The sequence below is a fragment of the Dipteris shenzhenensis genome, chromosome 9 (assembly GCF_047967505.1).
Source record: "Dipteris shenzhenensis isolate YYH24624 ecotype China chromosome 9, Dip_SZ_1.0, whole genome shotgun sequence".
Lineage (NCBI taxonomy): Eukaryota > Viridiplantae > Streptophyta > Polypodiopsida > Gleicheniales > Dipteridaceae > Dipteris > Dipteris shenzhenensis.
Genome location: NC_141604.1, coordinates 55,593,060 through 55,612,850, shown reverse-complemented (window position 1 = coordinate 55,612,850; position 19,791 = coordinate 55,593,060). Strand labels below are relative to the sequence as shown.

Sequence of the window (19,791 nt, the reverse complement as noted above, 5' to 3'; positions counted from 1 at the left end):
AACCATGAATAGAGGGTTTGACCAACTCAAAAGGAGCCAAATCCAGGAGGGAAAGAGGCCCATGGAGGCTGTAGCACCCCGACTGCCCTTCACCTCTGGAGTGCCGACAGAAACTCAGTACGAAGACTTTGTATAAATGGATGCTCAAGTATGTGTGGGTGTGTGGATTTGTATGTGTGAGAGCATATTTTTATACTATGGTCTACACCCATTGTTGGGCGCTGATGACGTCAGTGGGGATGTCATAGTAGCTAGTCCTTGCTATGCATGATGGAGTTCATGGTTTTCAACCTTGTGAGTGACTATCATGAGATTGAAACTGCACTATGTTGTTTTTAAAGGATGAGTTTGGGAATGTTCTTGGATTCATCTAGGTATAGACCTTAGACCCAGTGTTGACTTTTCAACAGTATATCAAAGCTGTGAAGTCAACTGAACCTGGAGGGTCCCCGCATCTAGAGAAAGATGTAAGTGATAAGATAAGCCTATCCAAAATTTAAGGAGATCCATGTACCCCCAGTGAGTTGGAGGAGTGGCTTAGTAAGATGGATAATTATTTCCTACTGTATCCAAAAGGGGATCAAAGTAAAATCAGGTTTGCTGTCCTACACCTTGAGGACTTTGCACACTCTTGGTGGAGGCATCTTCAAAGAGAAGGCACAATCATTGACACATGGGATGAATTCAAAGCAGAGATGTTTAGGACTTTTGTTTCACCACTTGCTAGGGACCAATATTTGTCAGTGGTATGACTTATCCCAACAGGGAACAGTGAAAGATTATATCATGCAATTCTGGAAGTTATCCCTATTTACTCATGGGATTGATGAAAAGGGGAAAATGCTGAAGTTCATTCATGGTCTTCACCCTAACCTTGCCTCTGATGTATCTGCCCAGAGGCCCAGCTCTCTGAAGGAGGCCATGCAGCTTGCTGAACATTATGAGCCGAAGTATAGCTGGAAGGAAAAGTGCATTCGTATTGGGCATTTTGGCAACAAGCCCATGAGTAAGGTTACCACCACCTTGGACCATAAATCAGTGGTATCTTCTTCAGTTCCCTCTATGCCTAGGTATCCTACAGTGTATGGCAGCAACATGGGGCATAGAAGGGCATATCAGGCTGCTGATGCAAAACCATCATTTAAACCTACTCTAAAGGATGATCGAGTAGATAAGAAAGCAAGATGGTGAAGCAACTATCTCAGGCAATCATTGATGACAGGAAAAATAAGAATTTGTGCTACCTTTGTGTAGAGAAATGGACCCCGGAACATAGGAGTGTGTGCGAAGCTAAAGCTGGGGCAAAGGTTAGCACGATACTTATTGATGATGATGAGATATTCCAAAAGCAGATTCTGAATTTCATGATTGTGTGAATGATAGCCAAGATGATGATGTGGCCAACCATGGATCTTTAACGAGTCTTTGACAGGCCCCCTCATGCATAGATTGCTCTTCTTGCTCATCCTGGGAGGACGGCCCCTTCATATCCCAATCATTATCTGTCAAAGACATATTTGCTGATTGTCTTCTTGCTGTAATCAAATTTCAGCAAACAACAATGACTTTCCTTTCATGGGTCCATATAGAAGGGATCTGACAGTCCAGCAAAGGCATAGTGGAAGATTCATCAAACACAACAACCCGACTGACAAAACACTTGCCCGTGCGGGGCTGATATAGCTTATAGCCCCTGCTCTCTGAACTATACCCAAGAAAAATGCATTTAAGGCCTTTTTCAAGCGGCATACCTTGCTTTCAGAACCTTCAACCTCAAAGCCAGGAGGTTGGGAAACATAGACCTCTTCTTGCAAATGCCCATGAAGGAAAGCTGTCTTAATATCAAGCTGATGTATCTACCAATGAAAGTGGGCAGCAAAGGCAATAACAGTCCGAATGGTAGTGATCCTGGAAGTGGGAGCAAAAGTCTCCTCAGTCAATGCCATGCTGTTGAGCATAGCCCTTATAAAGAGACTGCTAGACAATGTGCCAGTCAAAACCAAGGTAAAGGCATGTGTAACATCATACACTGCACACCTCACACCATAAAAAATAACATGAAAGCCACATGTAGCAATGGCTGAAATAGAAATGAGGTTCTTACGAATGCCTGGAACATAAAGCACATGCTCTAGAGTGACAATACCACCAGAGACATAAGTAAGAGCAACTTGTCCAATACCTTTCACGGTATATGATGCATTATTGGCCCATGTGACACTGCCCCCCTTAGATGTAAGCTAGAGAAAATATTATAACTTGTTACATAGTGAGTACTCGTTGGACTACCTTATGTGCCTTTCCCACTACCTTGTTACAGTGTTCCAAGATCTTTCAAGTAGCTTCCTAGCTTTTTGGCTGGCTGCTCCGGCAGGTTTTTCGGATTGTCTCTATTGACCTCATAATGTTCTCTAATGTGTGTGTAGGCTCTACATCTTAGAAGTACATGAGCTCATTTTCTACCTATCTTGTGGGGCAGATTTTGCAGGTTCTTTCCTCTCTGGGGGTCTTGGTCTTGCCCACCTACTCTCTACCTCGAGATCATGTGCACTAGTTTTGATTTTGCGGATTAGATGCCTTTTAAATGTTGGTGTGTCTTCCCCAAGGTATTTTTACATTCCATGGCTGTCCATTGATTGATTGATTGATTGATTGAGCGAGAGAGAGAAGAAAGAAAGAAAGTTTATTAATGTCCACTGGAGACCTAAAAGGTCTATGGGACAAAAGAGACCTGCTTATACATCAGTACAGAGAGGGCCATAGGCAACCTCCTTGGGAGTATCATTAGGTTCCTCCAAAAAACAAAAACACATAGAACCTAAAAACATAGAACATAAAACTAGGTACTAGGCTATGGGGTGGCCATTACATCAGTTTATGACTGAGGGTCTTTAGGTTTTGTCTTAAATTCTCTAATCACTGCAAGACCGTCACGATAGACTGCCCATTTTCCTGCTTCCCTGGTTGCCCGAATCTTAGCAAGCTCGATAGCTTTGTCCTTCAGTTGGGTTCTTGTAAGCTCCTCAACAATCCATATCTTTGTCCCCTTCAGCTTATAGGATTGTCGTAGAATCCTCTTGCTGAGTGTCTTCGAGTTGAAGGTGATGACAGCGTGTCCATTCCTGGGTGATAAATAAATTGGGGAAGAATCTTCTTCATCATCATTCTTGTCATCAGTTGGGCTTGCTGACCAGTCAATGGCTGGGACTGCTGCCTTGATTCTTTCGATTGCCTCATCGAAAGTGTCATTCTCATGCTGCCAATCTGGTATTCCCCCTATTCGAATCTTCATAGCATTCTCTCTTTACGAAGGTGATGTTCTTGGATCTCTGTTTGGATGTCAACCTTGGGTTCAGCTGTCACTTTCACTTGGATGAGCTCTCTAACCGTGGAAATCAGCTGTGATGTTGGGGGCTCAGATTTACATGTTTGTACGGCTGCTGCAATAATCTCCTGCTTCCCTGGGCCTTCCAAAGCTGCAATACGAGCTAGGGCTTGGGTGAGTTGGGACCTCAGGTCTCGTACTTCTTGTTGGAGATGGTAAATCTGCTCTTGCGGCTTGGTCGGCGTCGGAGAATCTTATACCTAGAGTACGTCCTGTCGAAGGGAGCAGAGGTTGTGGCTGCCATGGCGGAGTAAAGCTTGGGGGGGTGAGGGGAGGATGGGCTGGCCATATCGACTGTCCCCCTTTTGGCTGAACTAACCCCTTGGCTGGGCCTGGGGTACAGCCTAGCCAAGAGTGGGGAGAGATATGAGACCCTCCAAGATCTATGGGATTGGCGATCACCATCATCAAATAGTAATCCCTTACAGCCAATGAGAGAAAATATTACAAACTTGTCATGTATTGAGTGCTTGTTGGGCTAGCTTGTGTGCTAGACCCAGTACCTTGTTGTGATGTTCCAAAATCTCTTTCAAGTAGCTTCCTAGCTTTTTGGCTGGCTGCTCCAGCAGATTTTTTAGGTCTCTGCTGTCCCCATAACCTTTTCTGATGTGTGTGTAGGCTCTACATCTTAGGAGTACATGTTGTTCATTTTCTACCTCCCCTGTGGGGCAGATTTTGCAGATTCTTTCCTCTCTGGAATCTGTGGTCTTGCCCATCTACCCCTCTCTACCTCCAGATCATGTGGACTAGTTCTGATTTTGCAGATTAGATGCCTTTAAATGTTGATATGTCCTCCCCGAGGTATTCTGCATTCCATGGGTTCCCATTGAGTTAATTTCCTGTTTATAAAACCGCATTTTTGTTCCCTGGTTTTGCCAGAGTTGCTGAAGCATTTTCTGCGTCACAATCTCCCTTACTTCACATGTATCTTCTGGTATATTAACGGCTGTTATACCCATGTTTCCATCCACTTCATTCCTTCTCTATGCCAGCCCATGATTTGTGTAGCTTCAGCAGGGGCTGACCCGTGGCACCCACCAAGCCTAGATGGACCCATAGTGGACAGATCTGCCCTACCCTACTCTACCCTCACAGGGGGCAGGCACACCCGCAACACCGGCCCTCACTCAGCCTACCGTAATCTCTCACAAGCAAGGCCCTCTCTCTCTATAATGCGACATCAGAAGATGTGTCTCCAACACCTCCTCTCAGCTCGATGGAACATGATCATCAAGGAGCTGGGTGTGCCGATGGAACAACTGGAGGAATCCGTCGTGCGATGCTCAGTTGTTGAAGATCGCCCCAAAATCTGTCGAAGAAGCCCACCTCTTGGCATGAACCATCTCAGCATGATCACTGGGAACCTAGTGCAGTTGCTCCTAGGCCATAGGTGCTAGGTATATTCCTTTGGTCTGGTACTGGTACAATAATCCAACTGGTCCAACTAGTATAACAATGCAACTGATACTGTCGTTTATGTATTTACTCATTCTTGACATGAAGGCATTTGCCCTTGTGTCATTGCTGCCTCTATCTCCCTTTCATAAATATGCATTTTTCATTCCTTATTTTTTCATGTTACTCCACTTATGACTGTTCAAACATTCATATTGGAGAGGCCAGGGATAAGAGTTCTGACTCTACCACCTCTGGTATAATTTGTTTTGAATGGCATAATTACTTCTTACTGAAAAATACTTGATTTCTTGTCTCCAACAACTCGCACTGTTGGACCTCAAAGTCAATGGGGATGCTATAATCGCTAGTGTGTGACTTACATTGTGAGGTGATGATCTATAGCTTTGTGGGTGATGATCATGGGGTTGACATATATGTGATGAGTTTGGGCATATTCGTGGTTTCCTGCTCTGGAATATTCTCACATTGCCATCTACCTCAGCTACGTAATGGCTTTTTATAGGGGCTCAATGTTTTGACTATGGTTGCAATTACTGGAAATCATCAAATCTGCCTTTGAGGCAGGATGTATATCTCAAAGGAAGATGTTTGAAGGAACTTAAAAGCAAAAAGTGTAGGGGACTTCATTTTCTTAGGAGCAAAATAAAATTTTGTTAGCGAGTTTCAAATGAAGAACTTACACAATGTTTTTTTCACTTGAGGATTCATTTAGATGATCAGACCTTAGTTTTTGCTTGATTCATGTCAAGAACAATGTAACCACTAACAGAAAAATCAAGCATCTATTTCCAATTTTATATCCTTTATATTCTGATAAAGTTTTTGAATTATCTCTTCTTCCTAGAGTTCATTTAGATGATCAGACCTTAGTTTTTGCTTGATTCATGTCAAGAACAATGTAACCTCTAATCGAAAAATCAAGCATCTATTTCCAATTTTATATCCTTTATATGATAAAGTTTTCCAATTATCTCTTGTTCCTATAGTAAGTTTTTCGCTTTGGCCCTTAATTTACTGTAGTATATTGAAACCTTGTGCTTGAATTTGGTTACAGATAGCTAACCTAGTGACGATTCAAGGTGAAGATCGCCCAAAAGTTCGGAATGTGATGACATTAAAGTCATGTTCACCAATAGTGGGAGCAGATGTTATGCCATTTGATTCTGAGAGAGAAGTTTTGCTTGCTTGGAGGGTATAATCTTAAATGCTTGAAGCCATTTATTGACAAAATTCCATGGCCTGTGTCAAGGTTTTGTTTCACATAGATTTCTAAAATTTTTAAATACATTGCTGTACAGGATCTAGTTCGAGAGATAGACCCAGATGTTATTATTGGCTACAATATTTGCAAATTTGATCTCCCGTATCTTCTTGAGGTGATTGTTTTGCTTCACAGTGTGCCTGAGTTATTTTCCATATGGTACTTGTTGTCACAATTTATTTTTCTGTGGGTTGTAGTTTGATTAGTAAGCCATGCTAATTTACTTCTTTGCAGAGAGCCGAGGCTTTAAAAATTCATGAATTTCCTGTACTTGGTCGAATCAGGAACAGTCGTGTTCGCGTGAGGGACACTTCATTTTCCTCAAGGTCAACAAAACAAAATGATCTCACTTTTACTCTCTCTCTCTCTCTTTGTTTGTCTCTCTCATTTTCTCATGTGAGAAAGAGTAACTAAAATTGTGTGTTCTTGACGAACTTTTTCTTTGGGGGAGGATAACTATTTGTCTTGACACACACACACACACATACACACTTTTTTTTGGGGGGTGAAATGCTTGTATCTTTATATTACAATGAGCAGTCCCTACAGAGGGAACATGCAATTTCATCATTAGAACATGTCATGTCATTATAAGACAAGTACGCAGGGTAATTTATTTTACAAACAGACAGACTATCTTAGAAAGATTGCCGCAGTGACATTCGGACAAACTTGGCATCAGCCGCCGCAAAAAAACCTTTTGGGGAAGAGGAAGTTTGCAGCTCCAAAGCTATCATAGTCTTTTCCACCACCACTTTATAGTACAATTCATAGACCAAAGCTGTCTTTTCTGCCACCACTTTAAGGTGGAGGCATCAAAACCTGTAGCAAGGGATGACATGTTGAACCCTGGCTGTGAATGGCCCAATCCTTGAGGTAGTACTCGAGCTCAAGCTTTGGCACCGGTAGGAAAGATTGAAGCATCTGAGAAATATATTGCCACAAAGGTCGATAATGCAGTCCCAAACCATACTGCCTGACCACTGAAGGAAAAAGAGCAAGGTACCATCAGCATGGAGCACATCCCTCTTAAAGTGAATCCTTTTGAAACTAATGCAATATGACCGTCTGGGGCTCTTGCAAAGCCAGTGGGTGAGCAAACTACTTTGACCAATGCAAACTCTCAGCATGCAAGGAATTGCAAATCACGACCATGCCATTTAAGATGGAGAGTGTGTCCTTCCAATCTGAAAATATTCTTAAAACTAAAGGGAAGCCCTTAACTCTACCATCAATGGAGCCCATAAGAAAATCCCATTGAGTGGGCTGCCAATGGCCAAATGCCTAAGGCTGATTACCTTGCAAAAGATCTAACATCTTTTTTCCTTTAGGTGCAAAAATGTGTATATGAACATTTAAGATATTAAGAGCACCATGCATCTTTGGCGAACATAGATGCTTCATCGAGAGTAACCGAATGCTCTTACGGCCATGCTTGGATCGTCAGAAGGTCTTCATAAGAGTGGACATGAAGCATACAATATACTTCTTGCCAAACATCATCAAAGGTACTAGAATTGCATGTAGGCAACCAAAATTGATTGGGCTATATAAAATCAAACATTTAGCGGCCAAGTAGCTAGCTTTCAATATTTGAGCTTTTTTTTGAAGCTTTGTGAGCACCCAATCCGTTTGTTGGCGGCGAGTGACCATCCATCCCAAAGGATAACCAAGTCTACGCATGTATGCACACACGCACGCACGCGCATGCGCACTCTCACACCCACCCACCCACCCATTCACCTATCCATGCACGCATGCATGCACGTGAACAGTTTTGTTTTGTGGGTGAAAACTATTTATCTTTATTTTACAAAAGATAGTCCTTAAGGAGGAACATTCATCTAGAACTGCAAAAGTTCTCATTATATGACAAGAAATCAGAGTAATCAAGATCTCGAGCATGCAGACAGTCGCAAAACAAATGCCGTAAGGATGCTCGGAACAAGTCATACTTGGCAAGAGATGGATCACCAAAGACCCTTTGGTTTGGGTCCTTACATAGAATGCCCAATAGCGAACCCAAGTAAAGAAGAGGTCATACCCTTGCCGGGTACAGTGAACCCCAAATAGCCAAAATAGCTTGCCAAGCAAGCACCAGGAAATCGTGCTTGAAGACGTAGGAAAAACAAGAAGTCACAAGATTTAGGACAATGCCAAATGAGATGTGGCATAGACTCTTGTGTAGACAGACATTTTCGACAAGTGGCTAGGAAAATCTTTTGACGGAGGGGAGTTTTGCAAGCCCAAATGTATTGCAACCTCTATCTTCACTTTTGAAAAGTACGATGCATAGACCAGATACGATTTGCATAAGCCAAAACCCTAGGAGGAGGCAAGCAACTGTGACATCAACCAACAACAATGAATGACAAGGAGGATCATGTGGCCTTTTGGAACAAATCCCAATTAGGTCTAGCCTCTTGGTACACATCGCAATCAGGTCTTGGACTTTTGGAACAAATCGCAGTCGGTTTGAAACACTGATGAGGGCTGGAAACTCTAATCGCAGCAGCCTTTCAGCTCCTTTGGTGGCTGAAATTCAAATTGCAACAGGCTCTCTCTCTTTGGGAAGCTCACGTGTGCAAATTGGAAAGGATTCCCGTATTGGAATCAATCACATCACAGTGGGGGAGGCATGGAGACTTTGTACATGAGAAGAGCGTGAAGCTGAGTACGACCTTGTATGAATCCAGGGGCACAGAGGCTCTTCTTTTATAGACTTGGCCTAGCAAAACGCTAGACCTGCTTTCTACTTTTTACAAAAGCTGAGCTTTCTTGCTTATAGCCCACCTTCGGCGGCTTTTATGCTCTTTTTAGAACCCCGTGGGGCCCTCCCTAATGGTGCCATCTTCTTATTGCTTTTTGGCCATGTGAGACTTGCTTTTTGGCACTGGCCTCATCATTTGTGGGCCTTTTTGCACTCTTCCAAGTCCTACACAAACACCAACACTTCAATCAATTAAGGGTTAGCAAAATTAATGCATTCCTAGTTCCTGGACTCATCGTAGTCCCTTGTGGGCGCCCCACAGTTCTCTTTTTCCAATGAAAAGCCAAAGTAAAACAATAAAACTTATTATTTGTTAACGAAAGTTAACATTCTTTCTAAGTGGTGGCTGGAATTCTTTGGTTGTTGGAATTCAAATTGCAACAACATGCTCTCTCTCTCTGGGAAGCTCATGCGTGCGAGCTTGGAAAGGATTCTCGTGCTGGAATCAATCGCATCACAGTTGGGGAGGCATGGAGAGACAAGGAAAAGTGATTCGCAACAAGGGAAGGTGTCTCGGAGAGAGAGAAGAAGACAAGACACAGCACTAGGGCCCAAAAATAAGAGTTGGGCCCTCCCAAAGGTCTTTATTGAATAGAAACAAACTTTGTACAACTGGTTCCGAGAAGAGCATGGAACTGAGTACAACCTTGAATGAATCTAGGAGCACGGAGGCTCTTCTTTTATAGACTTGGCTTAGCAAAAAGCTAGACTTGCTTTTCTAAAGCTACTTTTTACAAAAGTTGAGCTTTCTTGCTTTTAGCCCACGTTGGGACAGCTCTATGGTCTTTTTATAACGCCATAGGGCCTAATGGTTCCATCTTGTTGTTGCTTTTGGTCTTGTGGGACCTGCTTTTTGGCACTTGCACCATCATTTGTGGGCCCCTTTGCACTCTTCCAAGTCCTACATAAACACCAACATTTTAACCCATTAAGGTTTAGCGAAATGCATGCATCCCTAGTTCTTGGACTAATCCTAGTCCCTTGTGGCGCCCCATAGTGCTCTTTTACCAATGCAAAGCAAAAGTAAAACAATAAAACTTATTCTTAGTTAACGAAAGTCAACATTCTTTGACCGAATTCAATTCTAATAAATATTAAATTTTATTTCTTGAGAGAAGTACCAAATCGACTCCATGCTCAAAATTGCAGCAACTAGGAGCTTTGGTAAGCTGTTCGCAATCCAATTTGGTAGCCTTGGATCAAATTGCATCAAATTGCTGGAAATTAGGAGAGAATTCAGACTTACCAATCAAGATGTGATGTTTGTCACTGCTAGACTAGCTCTTTGGGAAGAAGACACATAGTGGAAGGGGGGCTCAATTCTCAATGAGGCCTTAGAGTTTAGCTGGATACTCTCCTCCCATTTGCTTCCGGTCCCTACACCCTATGACTCTATTGAAGATATGTTCCCTGTCCTAAATTCCCAGATGTCAACCTTGCTCTGGCTTGTTATGCTGAAGGCTGTTGGGACAAATGCAAGGGGGCTTAAGATCGGAAAAGGTGATGGCAAGTGCCGACGGTGTCCAGGAGCTCAAGAAGATGTTTTTCAGTTATTCATAGCTAGGAAAGTCTGGAAGAAAGTGTAGATACAATTAGGCGATCCAGTCAATTGGAAAGCAATTCTTCTTGGGGATGCATCTAAAGTCAAACACACACGATGGGCACTCGTGCGGGCACATGCATTGTGGTTTGTGTGGATTTCCAGGAATGAATTTCAATTTAACGCTAAGCATACTGCAGATTATATGTTTTCTGAATGGTTAGCAGGCATCACGGATCTATTATAGCGACCTCGAACAATTCTTCGCGGAGATCAAGAACCACGAACTGGAGCATCGCCAGACCTTCAACCAAGAATGCCATTTCAAGGGATCCATCTACTATGAGACTGACTCAGAATGACTTAGTTACGGAGTATCATCTGGATGATTCATGATGTGCAAACCTGCTGTTATAACTGTTTTTTTGGGAGCATAAATGTATATCTTGCTTATAATATAAAACTTTTTCTCTCGAAAAAGAAGAAGAGAGCCATAGCAAGCTAGCTAAATTTGACTAGACCACAGTAAACCAGTCAGTAATTTAAAAAAAGAGAGATGGTCAGTTTTCTGTCTGTGATTACCTGTCAGTAGTCTGTCAGAAACTACATGTAAAAAACAACAGAATATCGATTAATTTCAAAGGAATAAACATGCCTTTGAATTGAGTCCTACTTGATGCATTCTTGGTCTTACTTGCAGTTACCAGAAAGGGGCAACACAACATTTAAGACCTAGGACACATGCCTTGAGGTGACAGCCAGTTATTGGCAGAAGTCTGGACTAAGTTGTGGATGCAATACAGATCTTGTTGAGGGATTTTTATAGCAAATAGAAAGGCTGTCTGAATTGGTTTACTGCTCACTGTGTGAGAGTTGACAAGTCTTAAGTCAAGTTTGCAGAGATGGCTTCACAAGACGATGCTCATTCAACCCATGAGGGGATTGCAGATTCTTCCCGAGGCAGGCAGGAAGAGGGCATGCAGAGAGTTTTTACAGAGAACTGCTTGCTCAGCTAGTAGAGGCAAGAAGGGATCCTTTGTTTTGCAGATTGGTACAACATCTTGTAGAGGAAAGGACAGAGAAAGCTCCCTCTGGAGCAACCCAGAAAGAGTTTGGCAGGAAGAGATCCCCAAGGAGAGCTCCTATTCCGCCCTCAGATGTATCCAGGAAGAGTAAGAAGCCTTGTTATGAGGACAGCAAAAAGAGACAAGGATATAGCCAAGAAGAGAGTTCACATTCCAAGAACAAGAAGGCCAGAGATCACCACAGCTCTCCAAGTTCTTCCTCCTCTTCTTCCGATTCCACCTCTTCATCTTCATCTTCGTCTTCTTCTTCTAGGGTCATCGAAGCCTAAGCATAAGAAGAAGTCCTCCAATGGAAAGCATGCAGCTAAGAAAAAAAAGACTAAGGAATTCAAAGAGGGTGGGAAGTTTGTCAGATTTACTACTTTCAATGGCCAGTATGGTCATACAGAGAAAGGCATGTAGTTAATAAGACAGTTTGATGCAGCGTATTGGTACATAAATTTTTTCTGAGTCTTCCAAACTACGCGTGGTCAATTTGCATCTGATAGAGATAACTAATGCATGGTGGAGTGCACTGACCACAGATTGTTCCGCTCCAAAGAATTGGAAGGACTTTAAAAGACCTTCTACAAACAGGTTATGCCTAAACAATTTCAAGACCATGTCCTTCTTAGCTGGGAAAGTTTACACATGGATGATGGGGAAGAGTGGAGATTTAGGATCAAAATTTTTGGGATGCATATCTGCAGATTGCACCCTTTAAATTGGTCCCTAAGAAGACCCATATAAGGAAGTATAGGGCTGGTCTTAATGCAAAGATACAGGCTGTGGTAAATACCCAGCATCATAAAGGCATAATTTTTACGCATCATAAAGGCATACAGGACATTATGCATGCAGCCTTTGTGGCAAGTTTGATGCACATGTAGGATCCCACTATAGTGCCTTCTCTATATGCTGGAATAGCGAAGAAAAAAAGTCAGCCACTCCTCAATCTGAGAAAAAGGGGTTTCCCAAGGCTCAAAAGAGGGAGTTTCAGTCTCAGAAGCTGAGGGGGAACCATGAGCAGAAAGCCTATAAAGGAAAACCTCAGTTTTCCCTTGAGCAAGTAGCTATATTTCGCAAAGATGAAAATGTTTTAGGTCCGGAAAGGAAGGGCATGTGGCTACCCAATTCCTTGAGAACCCTTCGGGTTTGAAGGAGCAAAGAAAGCCACAAGGACAGCCAAGGCTAGTGGCAAGTTGAATTTGTGATGTCTCGGGCAGAGTGTCAAATCTAGAGGAAAGAGAGTTGTTGCTTTCTTAGGGCAAGATAAGAGACCAACAAGCACTCATATTGTTTGATCCAGGGGCTACATATAATTTCATTTCAGAAGATTTAGTCTTGAGGCGGAAGAGTTGGGCAAGGTCCTAGATGCCGATCAGATGTTCCATGGGGACCTTGTGCCTGTTACTCCCTTGATTGGGAAGCTCCGAGTCCATGCACCGAGTTACGTAGATCAAGAGGATTTATTTATTTCCCCACTTAAACATCATGAAGTAGTTTTGGGAATGCCTTGGGTTCATCATATGACAGTGAAGTTATCTCTTCTTGAAAGAGTGCTTGAGTTTGTACATAGGGGTAAAGCGCAACTTATCGTTGCCGAAATAGAGGGGATAGTATCCCCGTTGTATCTGATGTTTGTGTTGGAAATGCCATAAAGTTTGCAGTTTCGTATGGTTTTCATTAAAGAAAGAGATTCAGAATTGCATGCTGATAGAGAAGAATTTCAGTTTCTTGAAAATTTTAAAGATTGCTTCTCTGATGCATTTCCAGGGGAGTTACCTCCTGAGAGACCAGAAGACCATTGCATTGAATTGATACCTGGTTGTGAGCCACCCAACAGACCACCTTACAGGGTCAATGCTACTGAGAGGGACGAGATTATGGTAGGACTTGCTGTCCAAAGGCTTAATTCAGCCCAATTCTTTTCCATTTTGTTCACTTGTACTCCTTGTACAGAAGAAAGATGCTGAATTTCATATGTGCGTTGATTATCATGCACCAAACAAGATGACCATCAATAATAGATTCCCAATTCCATGCTTTGACGATTTACTGGACCAGCTCAATGGAGTCTCAGTTTTTAGCAAGATAGATTTGAAGAGCGGTTATCATAAAGTCAGAATACAGCCACAGGATGTGCACAAGACAACACTTCACGCTACATTTGGGTATCTGGTGATGCCTTTGGGTTAACAAATGCCCCGGCTACTTTTAACAAAATGATGGATCGTGACCAAGAAAGCATGACTTGAGCAAGAAAAATGCAGCTTTCAGATGGGGTATTCCACAAAAAAAAGCATTCACTACACGTAAAGAGAAGCTGACCATAGAGCCAATTCTGATAGTTTCTAATCTGTATCAGCCTTTTGATGTTGATTGTGATGCTTGTGGAGAGTGTGTTGGGGCTGCATTACATTAGAATGGTCATGTAATAGCTTATGGATGTTGGAGACTACAGGATGCCAAGAGATACTTGGGAATCTATGAAATAGAGTCTTGACATGTGGCAATTACCAAGTATGAGGTCCTCTCCTTTGAAAAAAGATATACGTAAAAAAAAGTGGAACACAGAGCTGAGTCTGTGGATTGTACTCAACAAACTTTTTGTAATCCAATACCTTCAAGAGGGTCCAGTCTGACTGGGTTGTTGTTTGCCGATGTATATAGGCTTTTCTTCCTCTCCATCCAAGGCAAGATTCAATTTCCCTGTCTTGGCTGGTCCTTCATAACTGGGGTATTCTCAATATTCTCTGTTTTTGCGAGCTTTGATTCCCTGATTGGCCTAGGCATTGCTATTGCTACTTCTCCTGTGGTGTAGTTTTTAAAGTAATCGGGAACTTCCCTTAGGCCTTCATTTCACTTTGAGGTGCTTGCTTGGCTGCTAGCTCCACTGGATGTGGTGAAAAATGTTTGGTCCAATTCAGCTGTGTTCCCTTGCTCTTCTTTTTTGTTAGTATTCACCATTTCACTCTTCATTCTCACATTGGGTTTGAACTTTCTAAGTTTTTTGCTTTGTGAGACTAGTGATGGATTTTCAATAGGAGTCTTGACAAAGTACAGACCATAAAAAAAGGATAGCTCATACAAGCCTCATGGGGCTGAATTAAAAGCAAAAGCAAAGGGTACGCTAAGTCCCTTTTGTTGAGGGCTATGCTATGCTATGTCAAAAGCTCAAAATCTCAAACAAAGAAACTCAAAGCTCAAATACAAGCGCAAGTGTGAGTTGAGGCTCTGTGATAGCTCTCTGGTGTGCTGTGAAGATCTCCCGAATGTGTATCTGTCGGGCTGTCCCACGTTGTGGAGAGTGGCGTGGTCTCCTCGATCGTTGGATCGGATGTGCTGTGTCAAGGGTGATGCCTTGCCTCTAATCATCTCCTCTGAGGAGGGATGAGATAGGTCGGACCTCGATCGTACGTGCTCTGGCTAAACTTCGTGATGGTCTTTGTATCCCTCGCTCGATGGTGCCATGTCTACTCTCTCCCTTGATCTATACTGTCCTCATATTAGCTATCTCCTCCTCCTTCACTCCATTGTGCCTTGAAATTGAATCAAATGCATAGAAGTCCGTGACTTGCCTCTGTGCTCGGTCTGCCTCAGTATCGTGTGGTGTGGTCATCTCTTGTTGCTCTTTGATCTGTTGCAGTAGGATCTCTATGTGTTGTCACATCTGCATCAGGTATAGCCCTATATAAACTTGGTCTTGGAAATGGATCAGTCGTGAGAGTGGATCGAAGCCAAGTCCCTCCTAGAAGAGGCAGTGGTATCACCCCGGATCTCATAGTAGGTTGGGCAAGCACATAGAAAATGCTCCTCTGTCTTCCCCCCCCATCGTGCACAATCTGCAAGTCCGTTGCTCTCTGGGTATGCTTGCAGCTGTCCAATCCTCAGTTGATGTGACGAGACTCGCATTTGTCCAATAGCAATCCTCAGTGCATGTGAGAGGCCTCTGTCCTCGAGGTACTTGGGCCCGATGATGAGTCCATTCTCCGATACTCTCGAGAAATGGTCGTGATAGAACTGGATCTTCGTAGGGAACTCTTGGTCCCCCTCCCCCCGCCCCCCCATGTCTGAGACGTATAAAGATTATGGTTTTCTTTCCTTTGTTGTGATTTTTCCTTCATATGTTGTGGAAATTTCAGTGTTCATTTTTTTGGTGCATTTTTTCTGTGACTGGATAGCGCCTGATGCATAGTATGAGAGTATAAACGAGTTGTCCACCATCTGGTGTACTGGGGGATCCTTGTGCATTATACGGTTGTTCTAGTGATATGACATGTTATTTGTCTCAATGTGAAATAACAGGCAATATGGCACAAGAGAGAGCAAGGAGATAACAATCGAAGGTCGGGTTCAATTTGACCTGCTCCAGGTGATCTTCAAAGAAACTGGAAGCCATCTGGGCATTTTTCATTTTACCTGTTCCATATATTTAGCTTGTAAAGCTCTTATGTGTACTACCTGAATGCAGGCTATGCAACGTGATTACAAGCTTAGTTCCTATTCATTAAACTCAGTTTCAGCTCACTTTCTTGGAGAGCAGGTATGATGCTTGTTCTGCTTTGAAAGTTCTGCACTTTGATAGGGCTGCAAACTGGACTGGCATTTTGTGATTTCAGGGATTACACATAAATCTCTATGTAAATGTCTTATATGTAAATAACTGATTGTGTTTCCAAGTTTCCACACTCAATGGTGATTAATTGTTCAGAAATGCAATCTGTCAAATTGTCTCTTTTATGGCAGAAAGAGGATGTTCACCATTCAATCATTGCAGATCTGCAAAATGGGAACGCAGAAACTCGTAGAAGGTTGGCTGTCTATTGCTTGAAGGTAATCTTAAGTTCTTTGAGTAAAGATGTATATCTTTTAGTTCGTTGTGGAATGGTTCTGGAAACGTGCTGTGGGTTGCATTTTACATGATATTAAGCATTGTGGACTTATTAGACATGAATATTTGGCTTAAGACATGTGACTTGTGGCAGATAGTATAATGATAGCCGATTATTAGTATAGGTGCACCATATCAAGCTCTTTGGAAATAGATATCTTGTGTGAATCATGCATAGGTTGGGGGAGATAAATCGCAAGCAGTCTACTTCTCATCCTAAACAATGTTTACAGATTATGCGTTTATTTCTTCTTAGACTAGGGAGGAATTGCCCAAGTAGCTAATCCAAAGATATGAAATGTATCATGAGGAATGGCCTTTGCTGACTGCAACCATGGTCGACCAAGAAGTAAAGGGTGCGTTTGTTCATCCTTGGTCATGTCCAAAACAACAAAGTTAGACAAGAATGTCACACCTCCAATCTTCATGTTAACACCTTTGACTTCCCCCATAGGCTTCACTCTGTGTTGATCAGCCATGCGGACTTGGAAATAGACCTTTCTGGTCAACTTCAAACCCAGTTGTTGTAGCATACCTTTGGGCATGATGTTCACGGCTGCACCCGCATCCAAGAAGACATTCTTCAGCTCCATGCCAATAATATTTACAGTGAGCCTAGGACTTTGTTACAAAGGTATATAGGACTTTGTTCACATGTTAGGGCAGCATACCTGTATCATCTGTCACCTGGCTGCTCCAGATCAGGGGCTGTCTATCTATCTCTTCTCGGCAGCTGGGGGGAACCTGAGAGAGGCTGTGCCACAACTTCCTCCAGACGGAGACGAGGCTACGGAGGAAGGGGGAGCGGGGTTGAGTCAGTGGGGCAGAAGTGAAAATCCACTGGATAGACGGTTGCCAATCACCCCCTCTCTGGGGGGTACACGCGCTGAGACCATGCTGAAGCAAGAGCTTCCACGTTTGCCCTCCTGGGGTCAGACCGCGGATGACTAACTTGCCAAGTAATGCCTGACTCTGCAGTTCTGGATCTATGATGCCAAGACCGCCCTCTGTCTGGGGGAGAATGACCATCTGCCAGGCGACTCGGGCTCTGGTGGTGCCGGAACCATCTGAGCCAGACCAAAGAAAGTTCTGCACCAGTCTCCTCAGCTGGGCTACACACGATCTCGAGAAACACCAGCAAGATGCCACGTACCAAGCGGTGGCAAGAAGGACCTGGTTGACCACAAGGGCCCTGCCTGCCAAAGATAGCCGAGCCGTGCTCCAGAAGGCTAGCTTCCGTCGTATGGAGACTAGGACCGCTGAGAACTGTTGAGCCGGCGTGATATCCAGACCTACCTAGAATCCCAAGTAACGTGTCGTCTGTCCTCTAGGGATCCAACGAAACCCCAGGAAAATACCCCACTGTGAGCTGGCTCTCGGATCCGTAAGAAAACCAACTGACTTATGCCAGTTGATTTTTTCCCCAGCGGCTAGGCAAAAAACCTCTAAAGACAGTCTCATTCGCTCCAGTGACTCGATATCATCCTGCACATACAGGGCCGTGTCGTCTGCATACTCAGAGTCCAGAAGTTCTGCATCGTCCCGAATAGGGAGACGCATTTCTCGAAGACCAGTCGTACGGGCTCGTAGGAAGTGAGTCATTGCACAGTGCTAATTATATTACTTCGAAAACAAGATACAAGAGGTCAGCATTGTAGCTGACAGGCTGCGTTCACAAAAATCGGACGCAGCCCAAAAGGTAACAAAAAGTAAAGCTCTCTCTCACGGAGGGATCAGGCGAGTGTGAATGAACAGCCAGAGAGGTGGTGAGTAGCGCCACTGAAGGCCCTGCGAAGCCTGCTCGAAGAAGAGGCCCTGTGTGTCCCAAACCCGGAGGAAACGTCTCCGCTTCTCCCGGCCGGCCCGGGAGTCCCCCTGTATCTGGTCCCACTGGCTTCTGAGGGTGTGTATAATCTCACTCCAGATGTCAGTCATGATCTGGGCAGTCGATAAGGAGGTGCCACCGAGGATCTGCGCGCAGCGCGAGGTCCAAATGTGCCATCCTGCTATGCCGCTAATAATCTCCCAGACTGGCTGCTTCTCCTGAGCTCTTGTGCCAGCCTCTGCCAAGTGCGGCGGGATGCTCTCGAGCGGCCCTCACGTCCCCTGTGTGATAAGGAATGTGGGGTCCTGCTGACATGCCTCGAATAAGTGATGAAAACCAGGTGCGGTGTTGCACCAGCAGAACACGCCCCAAGTGATCAATCCTAGCTCCGGTGCTGCGCGAGTAAGGATCCCGAAGGTCCACCTCCACACTTCCTGGGCGCGAGTGCAACTCCATAGGTAGTGTTTTGGTGACTCCTCGTCCTCATGACAGATCTGACAACGTCCGTCCTGACCTATCTGCCGCAACCAGCTCCCCACTGGAAGACCTTTGTGGGCAAGAAGCCACAGGAAGTAGGAGATCTTCCGCGGCCGCCAGCTCTCCCACAAGGCCTTCCAGAAGGCCTGCAAAAAGAACCTGGAAATACCCTGTGCATACCAACTGGGCCGCTGGGTGGGAGGGCGGCTCTGCATCCTCCCGAGAACTCGCCTGCCCAATGTCGTGCTGTAGGCAAAGAAAGAGGTCGGCCCCTGACCTGTCACAATCTCTGGCCATCTCCACTCTCCTGGGTCCCAATCAAGCTCTGACAAGGCCCGCCCCTCCCAGAGCCAGAGTCGCCAAAGCTGCAGCTGATCCTGCTCTATGCTAGGATCGGTCCGCCAAACCTTCCCCACGAGGCCTACGACCCGAACCCTCTGCCATGGGAGTAGGGGGTCAATGAGCACATCCTCTCTCCTGAGTCGGCCATCCCCCATAACCGCGAAGAAGGAAACAGAGGAGTCGTCCATCCGCCCTGCGATCACTAGTGGGATGCCACGGGGGGTGAACTATCCCAGCCAACGGTCATCACCAGGCATGAGGATCTGAAGCGTAGGAAGTGAGTCATGGCCTCCGTAAAAAATAGGAAGAGGTAGGGCGCAAGCGGGCAGCCCTGACGCATCGAGCGCTCGAGGGTGAATCTCTCCTCCATCCTGCCGCTGATGTAACCCGGCTGGAGGCCGACTTGTAGAGACTAGCAATACCTCTGATCCACTCGTCCGGAAAACCGAACCGAGAGAGTGTACCTTCCAAGAAGGACCAGTCTACCCTGTTGTACGCCTTCTCAAAGTCAAGGAGTAGTATGGCAAGGTGCTGGCCACTGTGCTGGGCCCACTCCGTCGCCTCTGAGAATGTGAAAATGTTGTCCAAAATGCTGCGATCTTGGACAAAACCAGTCTGGGTGTCACATTGAGGATGCCGATGCGGGATCCCTCAATATTCAAGCCCACCCAAAGCGCTCGTCCTGGGATCAGGGTGCCAAAACCGCACACATGTTGAACTAGAGAAGCGTCGATGGAGGTACAGACACCCCCGCTCCTCCCCTGCTCGCCAATCGAAGGTTCCCAGTAGGTGTGGGAGCGTCGTGTGAGGACCT

The 19,791-nt window shown here is 44.6% G+C and overlaps 1 protein-coding gene across 4 annotated transcripts in view; it reads left to right on the top strand.

Annotated features, from left to right (window-relative positions):
• The window catches only part of LOC147898862 (DNA polymerase delta subunit 1), a 173,246-nt gene that overhangs the window by 50,774 nt on the left and 102,681 nt on the right, over window positions 1-19,791 (top strand). For 3 of the 4 annotated variants that reach the window (XR_015541492.1, XM_087378811.1, XM_087378810.1), the window contains exons 7-12: window positions 5,859-5,996; window positions 6,103-6,180; window positions 6,300-6,391; window positions 15,748-15,814; window positions 15,914-15,985; window positions 16,189-16,275. Coding sequence is in view for 3 of the 4 variants with exons in the window: in XM_087378811.1 (XP_087234937.1) it covers window positions 5,859-5,996; window positions 6,103-6,180; window positions 6,300-6,391; window positions 15,748-15,814; window positions 15,914-15,985; window positions 16,189-16,275 (534 nt within the window). In the remaining variant the exon portion in view is untranslated. The remainder of the gene's footprint in view (window positions 1-5,858; window positions 5,997-6,102; window positions 6,181-6,299; window positions 6,392-15,747; window positions 15,815-15,913; window positions 15,986-16,188; window positions 16,276-19,791) is intronic. The other variant, XM_087378812.1, reaches the window with a different exon arrangement.